The sequence below is a fragment of the Periophthalmus magnuspinnatus genome, chromosome 4 (assembly GCF_009829125.3).
Source record: "Periophthalmus magnuspinnatus isolate fPerMag1 chromosome 4, fPerMag1.2.pri, whole genome shotgun sequence".
Classification (NCBI taxonomy): Eukaryota; Metazoa; Chordata; class Actinopteri; order Gobiiformes; family Gobiidae; genus Periophthalmus; species Periophthalmus magnuspinnatus.
Window position 1 is genome coordinate 15,077,454 of NC_047129.1, and position 9,812 is coordinate 15,087,265.

General features: G+C 36.7%; 2 protein-coding genes across 2 annotated transcripts; both read right to left on the bottom strand.

The window, feature by feature from the left end:
- Positions 1-3,157: 3,157 nt before the first annotated feature.
- On the bottom strand, positions 3,158-7,499 carry mfsd8l1 (major facilitator superfamily domain containing 8-like 1). The gene is made up of 11 exons (XM_033964785.2): positions 7,143-7,499; positions 6,360-6,545; positions 6,183-6,245; positions 5,984-6,103; positions 5,764-5,843; positions 5,333-5,669; positions 5,158-5,231; positions 4,137-4,350; positions 3,877-3,999; positions 3,679-3,809; positions 3,158-3,390 (listed from the first exon to the last, which is right to left on the bottom strand). Exons 1-11 carry the CDS (start codon positions 7,216-7,218, stop codon positions 3,313-3,315), a joined length of 1,482 nt encoding a protein of 493 aa, XP_033820676.1. The 5' UTR covers positions 7,219-7,499; the 3' UTR covers positions 3,158-3,312.
- Positions 7,500-7,922: 423 nt separating this feature from the next.
- polr2h (RNA polymerase II, I and III subunit H) lies at positions 7,923-9,377 on the bottom strand. The gene is made up of 6 exons (XM_033964786.2): positions 9,206-9,377; positions 8,910-8,994; positions 8,748-8,831; positions 8,575-8,668; positions 8,402-8,485; positions 7,923-8,169 (listed from the first exon to the last, which is right to left on the bottom strand). Exons 2-6 carry the CDS (start codon positions 8,980-8,982, stop codon positions 8,052-8,054), a joined length of 453 nt encoding a protein of 150 aa, XP_033820677.1. The 5' UTR covers positions 8,983-8,994; positions 9,206-9,377; the 3' UTR covers positions 7,923-8,051.
- Positions 9,378-9,812: the final 435 nt, after the last annotated feature.

Genomic DNA, 9,812 nt, shown 5'->3' on the forward strand with positions numbered 1-9,812 from the left:
TCAAAGCTCTGAAAAATTACTTAACAAAACATTACTTGGGTAACAGAAAAGACTTTTCAAACTTGATACTTTCCCCAATATAATTACAACTAGTTGTTAGCCACAGAGCAATCATTGAAAATCAACACCATTCGGGCCTATACCATGGCCTAGACAGATGGTGACAGTGGAACAGTGAGTAAAAAATACATAGAATAAAGATAAATGCTTCAGTCGTTGGCTGAAGTGTGTATGGCTGTTATGTCCCTGTGATAAGGCCATATGGCCCATTCTAGGCTTAAATGTTGTTAGTAACATAAAAAGAAGAGCACCCTGGGCAAAATTAATAAGAATTATTAGAATAAATAATAATAAATATTAATAATAATAAAAAACAACAATGATGAGAAACATTTTTTTACTTAAAAATTATATATAACCAAAGCTTAATCAAATTAACAAAATATAAACTGTTTCAAAATATGAAATTTGAATTGCAAGAAAACTTATTACAATTGAGTAATATTAACAAAAAAAAAAAAAAAAGAAAAAAGAAAAAAGAACAAAATAAGAAAATACGATTCTTCAAAAACATAAATAGCACATGTGCATTTCATCTGCAAAGGCCATCTTCTGGTTGGTTGGATCAGTAAGGCCTGAAACCAGACAGGAAAAATAAATAATAATAAAAAGTCCTACTAAACTCTATGTGCCCTCTGTGTCCCCACCGACAGTTCATCCAGAGTTCACGTGTCGTTGATCGTCGAATTTAGTTTTATATGCCAGTGAGTATTACAGCCTGTGATCTGGGGGGGGGGGGGGGGGGGAGGGAAAAGGCCAAAGTTACCCGGCGACAGCTAGCTAGCTAGTGCAGCTATGATGTGACCCTGATTCGCGGGGTCACTGTTCGGTCAGAGCGCGCTGTAGGCAGAGTGTGTGTGAAAGCAGTGATGGTGGTAGTGAGGGGGAATCAAGTTCAAGTCAGAAAATACCCAAAATATCTCAATGTGCCCGTCTTGTGTAAGAACATGTGCATTAGCCCCGCCCAAACTCAACTCTGGGGTCAGCCGAAGTTCACCGTGACCACGCCCCCTCACAACCACATCATCAGACAGATGACATGGCATCGCTAAACTCAAATCCTACGACAATGGCCTAGTTTGGGCTTGTGAGAAGTAAGGCCACAGCGACACCCAACGGGGGGCGAAAAAACACATTAATAATATTACTAAGACAAATATACACCATTGAACAAATAAATATAACTAAAAATACTCATGCTTCTGCTTATAAATTAAACAAAGACAACCTCTGACTTTTTAAAAAGGCTGAACCTGGGCTGCGAGTGCTTTAACATGAAGATAGATGTCACATACAAGATTTTCTCATTCCCAGTGCATGGACAGGCCATGCCTCATGTGAAAACTCAGGACCTACATGTTGTATGTACAGTGTTGATATTATATATAGTTTCACTTGGTGTTGCATAAATAAAAAGGCAAAAAGCCCAGAACCTGCAGGATTCATTCACTGAGCTGCAGAGGCTGCACTAGCACTGACTAATGACTAATGGGTTTAAGTGAGGAAGTGAGGATTCTGATTAGAGAGTTTTTTTTTTCTTCCATTTTAGATTTCATGTTAAAGTGATTTTAGTCGTAGGAAATGGCAATCAAAATTAGAGACTAATTTCTGACGCATTCTTCTTTCTGAGGTGATCGGCTTGAGTTTGTCATTTGGTGTTTTGATTTTCAACAACTTCGCCATTATGCCCAGTGTTTACCCTTTATATTGTTTGCACTTTGAAACTGAACTATAGATATATTTACTGTAAAACAAACTGTAAAACAGTTACAGACTTTATTTCCATCAGATATCCCTGTTGTCACTAGTGATACTTCAAATAGGGCACTGAGGATTGTGAGGCACAGGACAAAGGACAGAACAGGCTTTTCTTGGAATCAAAGGAGCTGAAGTTGCCAGACTTGTTCAATTCAAAACAGCCACAACCATGTTTAAGGCGAGAAAAAACATGTTACCTGGAAATATTCAGAGATTGTTTAGTGACAGACAGGGAGGCTACGACCTTTACTACTACCTGAGAGGAAAATACATTTCAGAAACTATACTTCTGAACAGAAACAAAAAACAAAAAACATGTATCATTTGAGCCATTTGTGAGCTGGACTTGTGGAATAGTTTAAGATACAAAGATCTAGCTTTATGCAAGTGATGAAGAGGAATGAGCAGCTTTAAATTTGTTTTTAAAAAGATTTCTTTATTGTTTTTGTTGAAAAAGAATGGATTATTGAATGACGTCACAGTTCAAAAAGGGGTAGTATTTGTTCAAATTAGAATAAAAAATTATATTTATTAAGTTACCAACTCATTAAAAAAAATCTTATTTTAACTTGGAATTTTTATTTTATATAAATGCATAAATGTCCCAAAATAAATTGCCCATTGTTCACTAGAATGGTCAGATCCTTGGCTTGTATTTTATCTTACAAAGTCTATAAATTAAATAAACAATAATTACTTACTTTGCTATACTTTCAATTAAAAAACATATACCCATTTATTTAATTTTTATATATAAAAATACTAAATGTTGAAATTGTATTTATTTATTTTTATTTCAAAATAATTTATAATTTAAATTCATTTTTATGTTCATTTGTAACATATTTAGAAAAGATGGAGAAGCCTCAATCAAAAACTTTGAAAATGTGTGAAACGCGGAACAATTTTCACTATTTATTCAATATAAATATTTTATTTTAGGGCGCCATAAATCCTCCTGCAATGTGGATAAAGAGCTCTACATTTCTTTGGTTTATCACAGCATGTGACTGCCCCCAAGTGGTGAAAGTAATAATATACAATAAGCAACCTCTTCAAACAGCAGTAAAAATATATATCTTAACAACGAAGTTTGTGGCCAGACAGAAGATAAAAGCAAACAGTAACAACTTTAACTCTTTGTTTTATTGCTGAAAATTGCATCTAAATGAAATATAAACCCTCCATATCTCTACATGTCTGCCTATTCATTTATCCCAAACCCCTTTTCTGTTAAATATATTATTATAATGTTAAATATTAATAAACATTTTAAATAAATTAAAAAGTGTGTTGAGTAATGCAGCATTTAAGGTACTGATTTAAAATGGCTTGGGTTAGTGTCACACTTTACTGACAGCCAGTATAAAAAAACAAAACACTAAACATGTGAAATGACATGTAGAGTCCACATTTCCATGGGAAACATACATATACGTGTTTATAAATGTGTGAGGGGATGTGCACTTTCCTTCACAGTCTCAGTGAACAAACTCAGCAGTCTTCTGATGTGTTATTTTGGTCCTCAGCAGCAGGTTCAACCAGACGGTTGTAGGAGAAAACCAGCATGACCTGAAACATAATGATTATGTCAACAATGAGCAGACAAATCTTATACAAAATCAAAAGAACACTGTATCCAAAGCAAATAGAAAATGAAATTATAAGACAGTATTAATTTTCAGATGTAAGCCTAGCGTATAAAATGCAACCCAATTTACTGAATGAAGAAACATAAAAGACCGTTGGTGTTGGACCCATCTAGGTGACAAGCTATCATCAGAATTTATTTTAGCTTCTTTGTAAATAAAATATTTATTAACTGAGAAATATGGAAATATAAAAGAGAGGTGACATTACCGATAAAAGAACAAGAAGACCCGTCATGACTCCCAACATGACGTACATATTGTCGGTCAGACCTCCAGCCCAGAGAGGTCCCAGGATGGTGGCAAGACCCCCCACTGAGCGACGCACTCCTTGACTGAATCCTGGAAAACCACAAAAACAATAAAAAACAAGACAAACTCACACAAATAGACATGCAAAGTTTCATACCTTGTGTTTTCTCTGCAGTAACTTTGGAATACAGTGAGACTTGGGCCACAGCCACAAATGGCAAACCCAAAACCTGAAGAAACACCCCAATGATGAACTCAGTCAGCTTCCATGGAAAGTCTCCTGCACAACCGAACAAAGGCACAGAGAAAACATTAGCCAAAACATTTAACTACAACACAGATGCAGTAAACAGCTGTCGTACATTATGGTTACAGGTTTATTGTCACATTTAATAAAGCAATAATTTGAATTTTGACCTAGTGGGGAGGCCAAGAAGATGAGGCACCACACGTTGGAGATGTTGCAGATGACGAGGCCCACAGCCAGGACCACCCTCTCAGCTACACGCCCGCTCAGCCAGCGCACAAAGAAGAAGCCTGCGATCACCTCCACACCACACAGGCAGTACATGATGCTATTCTCCAGCTCGCCATAGCCAAAGAACTTCTGAGTCAGCGGGGTCACCATGGTCTACAGAGGGCAGTAAGAGGGGTGGAAAATTACATTAGTCTGTATTTAGAACATTTCACAAAATTCTAAGTGGAGAGACTGCTAGTACATTAAATTCTAAATGAAAGGTTATATTGACCAAGGGAATTTGTTTACACACGTAACACATGTTTCAATGTGTGGAAAGAGGTCACTTGAGGTCATAGTATAGTTTTATTTGTAGAGAGCACACTTTTCTTTACTTTAACCAGCAAATCAACAGAAGACAGGTAAATGTTATAGAATAGATATGTGGATTCTGTTAAAGACAACCCGATGTTGGTACAAGACAACAACACATATCATTATGTGCCAAAGTCTGGAAGTAGCAAAACTGTACCAAATGGCTGTGATCGGTTCATCAGAGGAAATTAACCCTCTATGGAGGATGACTAAATTTGTCTAACTAGCCAGGCAATATATTGTTAGCCTCATAGCATAATTGCGCAGGTTTTCAGAAAAATAAAAACCTTTTTACTCTATTAGGCCAAAAAAAAAATTGGCAGTTATGCTATGAGGCTTGCGATATGTCATATGAAGAAGTACAGTTTAGTTCAATGCCACAAAAGGGTTCTCTGTTAAAAGGCAACTGTAAACAATGGTTAAGTTAAATTGCATCACCACCGTACCACCCTGGTGAACATAAGTGTGCATGAAAGTGTTCTTTCAAATAAGTTCTAGCTTCCAGTGCTTTTTATTACTGACCACACTGGCAAATATGACCATGGAAAACCAAACCTAGTCCAGTACAGAAGAGAAAGTTACTTGTTAATGTCTGCGTGTCATTACCTCTAAAGCAGTCTGATTAAACAGGGTAATGAACTGAGCTGCCAGCAACACAACAACCTCTTCTCTCAGGAACTCTAAAATACAAGAATAAAACACAGATTTGTTTATCACTGGTATATACCGGTAGTATAAATTATTATGGAAGAAACTCCTTAGTAAAAAGCTGTCTGCCTACCCCGGGATAAGTTAAAGTTTTTAAAGGGGTTGGACGACTCCGGGGACTCTGCTGTAGGAGACGTAGGTGGGGAGATGTGATTTGTGTTGGCACAGATGTGGTTGCTAGACTGGTCAGGCGTTACCACTGAGCCATAAGAGCCGTGGACCTCCTGAGAGTGCATTAGTGGTTGTGCCTCGTCATTGTTGTCTTCATTATCTTCTTCAGCTCCTTGCTCACTGACACTGCTCCCGTTTGTTTGCCTGTTTTTAGCAATGCTTCTTTCCAAAGGCGGCAGGTCCCAGTACATGAAAACAATAGCCAGCTGAAGTAAGGTCCACAGTGCGCACATAAAGAGCTGCAAGAAGAAATAATTGAAGAAATAATAAGTGACAAAATTTAACAACACAGAACAGTTGTTGGTATTGTTAGTACTGGCATATTATTATTACCCCAGGTGCTGTGTACTTGTTGACGACAAAAGGTCCCAAACGGAAATCACACAACCTTAGGAAAATGTTAAATGCTGGACCTAAACAAATTCACAAAGAAGTTTGTATTAATGTATGAGAGGAAACTTTAGTGAAGTAGTGATGAAACATGTTACATAATAATATATGGAGCATAAAATAGAACCTATAACCCAAGAAAACTTCAAACGGGCCTACATACCAATGAGAAGGCCAGCTTGTCGACATGCCATGACAGCAGCAAAAACAGACGCCCGGTTCTCAGGAAGAGTGCTTCTTGTTAAAAATCCAAAGATAGAAGATCCAGCACCAGTGCCAATGCCTGGACAAAGTCAAAAGTCCAATAATTAAACATTTTTATCTTAACATTTGAATTATTCTATTATATAATTTTTCCATACCTGCTACAAGTCTACTTGACAAAAGGAGCCACTTAGAAAGGCCCATAAAGTACATAAAATTACCTTCAGAAAGAGAAAGAAAGAGAGGGGGTGAGTGAGAGATTTGTTTTTCTTTAGTCTTTGTAACTTAACCAAAAACCTTTATTCACAGTATCTGAGTCAGGTTTGGTTTCTTACCCACAATCTCAAAAAGATTGGCAAACAATATGATCTTCTTGGTGGTTCGTGTTCGGTCGGACCAATGCCCAAAGAGTGGTCCTGAAAGGAGCCCAGTAAAGCTGAAGGCTGAGAGAGACAGACCAAGGAAGTATGGAGCAGCATCCAAAGTCTGCAAGTATCTCCATATCGTTGGTAATATTACAGCTGAAGGACACAGAAGGGCACAACAGTTACCCAAAATGGACTGACAAATGGAATAATGTTTTACCATCACTTCTAAAGTAAATCTTACTATCTAGCTCATGCAATAGCCCAAGACAAACATGCTTGCTCAAGAGCCGGATGAACAAACATTTTACAAGACCATACACAGCTTTAAAGTCAAAGGTTGGATGGAAAAACGTAGTATCATGTGATGCAGGGTGGTTGCACTTCTTCCTTATGTAGCCTTATTACTGAGGCAATGGGTTTTGCTGAGCTGACACAATCAAAATACAATTACATAGTCATGAGACGCTAATAACGGTGCCTTAAGAAAATTTGATGAAAACACTGATTGTTCAAAAATCTGAACATAAATATGAATTCCTCCTGCTGTAAACGCAGGAGGAATTCAACTTAGTTGGTAATAGGCAAAATATTCAGGATAAAATACATAATACATGGAAAAAAGCAAATTCAAAGGGTACACTGGCTGTCACTATAAGAGAAATATAGTCGTCGTTTTACCCAAGATAAAAAAAAGACCAACATAATAAAACAAACACTTAAGTAGTCTACATAAATCAAAGCAACACACACCATATTCCACTCCGCTTAGAAGGAACAGAAGTCCAATCGTGAAATAAGTCAGCTTCTTTTTGCGTTGTTCATCCATGGCTTTAGCAGCGACTATATTAAAGGTGTTTATTCATTATTCTTGGAGCTACAGGCGACAATTTGTTGGGATAGACAAGTAATCTCGAGTGTAGTGCTTCCAATTAGATGCGAATGCGGAACCACATCACGCATCATATCCGCTGCTTTTCATAAAATAAAAAAATACAGAAGTTCTTAAGACGAGATTCATCAGTTCCATGGTCATCTAAAATGTTATATTATTCCAAAAGGTCCAACGACTCTGACCCATGAGTGTATAGAAAACGTACTTGCCCCAGGAGTGTGCGCAGTTTAGTTCCACTGCGTCACTTCCGGCCTACCTGACGCTCCTTTACCATCCTTAACTTGTGTTGACAACTCCTTATGGGAGAGGTGAAACTGGATTAAACGTGAAATATAATGCATCCAGGTGGCAATGACAAACACAACCAGCAAGAGGCGATGTTTCATTGTTGTACAAAACACACTAGTGCATGTGTTTCTTCCTAAGAGGGAACACATTAGGTAGCTCCACTTTTAAGTCCATGGTAAGGCCAATTATCACTGACACTGGGAAGTCTGTTTTAAAGTGGCATTCTGAGATTCTATGATTAAATTAATTAAGGTTTGAAAATATATGTGCACTATTAGTTACAAAATATAAGGTAGTATGACAAAAAATGCTTATATATTATAAAATAAAAAAACATGCTGCAACACGTATATTAAAAAACGGTTTATTTACAGTAAGTAGGGAGTTTGTTTTGATGATACAGATTTAACAGATGAATGATTTTCCAACAGAAATGTTTAACAAATTGAAGTATAAAATTTTTCCAAACTAGAATACACTCAAAATGCCAGTTTCTTCATCAGAAGGTAAACTCTAGAATCCACTTCAAAGCCGTGAAGGTTGTTGGCATCTCCTTGAAGCCTCATTAAAAGGCCACCATAAGAAACATATGCAGACCTACAAAAAGCAACACATGAAGAGTGGAAATCACATAGTCAGGAAGATTTCATAAGCAGTCAACAGGGCAGCTTGTTCAGGTCAAGACACTCAAGTCTATTTCACAGTTTTTTACCTTCATTATAGAACATGCCTGGATGATGAAGGATTACACAAACATATTGCGTAGTTATAGAAAAAAATAACAATGTAGTACACTATACGTATTTTTATAAACTGTGCTACCACTTACAGGCGTGTAGCTGCTTCTGTGGAGGTTTCATCACCCTCTATCTTGTAAACCTTTCCATACATGACATACTCAAATTGGTCTGACCTAAAACAATATGACACACATATGAAATCAAACACATGAATCAAACAAACATTACACATCATCACAATAGAGGTTTCCACAAAACACACCTGGATGGTCGGTCATCTTGAGGGTTGTATTCTCCATCATCTGGTGTACCATCCTCATATAAAGTGCTGGCGATAACCAGCCTGAATTTGTCGCCTCACAGCAAAATAAGAATTGGTCCAAAATCAGTGTTTCAATCATACTTTAAAAAGGCATTTCATAAATTGATACTTACCGAGATCCACTGGGTAGATTTGAATATTTACGTCCAAGATAAGATCCATTTTAAACGATTCACTTTCACAGTGCAAACGAGAGACTGCAAAAAATGCAAAACTAGTCTAATTGAGTAAATAGATCAAGATTCAATATATCGTATGTAATGCATGCACTTTACCTCTGTCAAACTTCTTGCCATCTGGATCTATATCTTTTACATCAAAAATGTCTTCAAATAATATTCCAGCCATCTTTATTCAGGTCTTCGAAAAGGGTGAAAAAAGTTATGTTATAATTAGATATGGCGTAGCCTACCACATACATTTAACACAGGAATAGCGCTGATATATTGGAGCTAGCTATGTTTAGCAGATTTAAACAGGAAAGACAGAAAGCAAGCGGTGGTTTAATTGTTTAAATAACAAGAAACTTAGCTCTTAGCTTTAGCCTGATGTCAAAAATACCTCGACTTACCACGTGCGATTATCGTGATGTGCTGTAGATGCAAATTCAAAAAAATAACTTCTCTAATGTTTGTGAAAACGACTCTTTTGAGTATGGGGACACGCTCTAAGTAGTAAATTCATTCATTGCTATGTGAAAACAGAAGTAAACCGCGCCGCACAATGTGTGCAACCTTTGACACAAGACTACTTCCGGTTAGGTCTGTTACAGAAAATATATATTTTAATATATTTTCTGTATATTTAATGTACTTTAGGCATAAATAGTAAAGAAATGACATACATTTCTATATAAAACAAATTATTGACTAACGTGTAATGCTTTTAAAATGTACTATTAATAATATTTATTCACTCCTGTAAATTAAAGAGAACGCAACATAATATTATGTGACATTTCTCACTATGCACGAAATGCATTTATTTAATTTATTTTCTATTTTTGTCTGTTGTTTGTTTTTAACTATTGACACATACGTCATCACCAGTTGGTTGCTAGGGATATTTTTTCAGCGTCCTTTCTTGTTGCTAGTAACACGCTAATGCTAGTTGCCCCACATGACCACAACGGATGACTGCGTTCGATAAATGAGGAATCAATGGTTCACTTTTTTCAT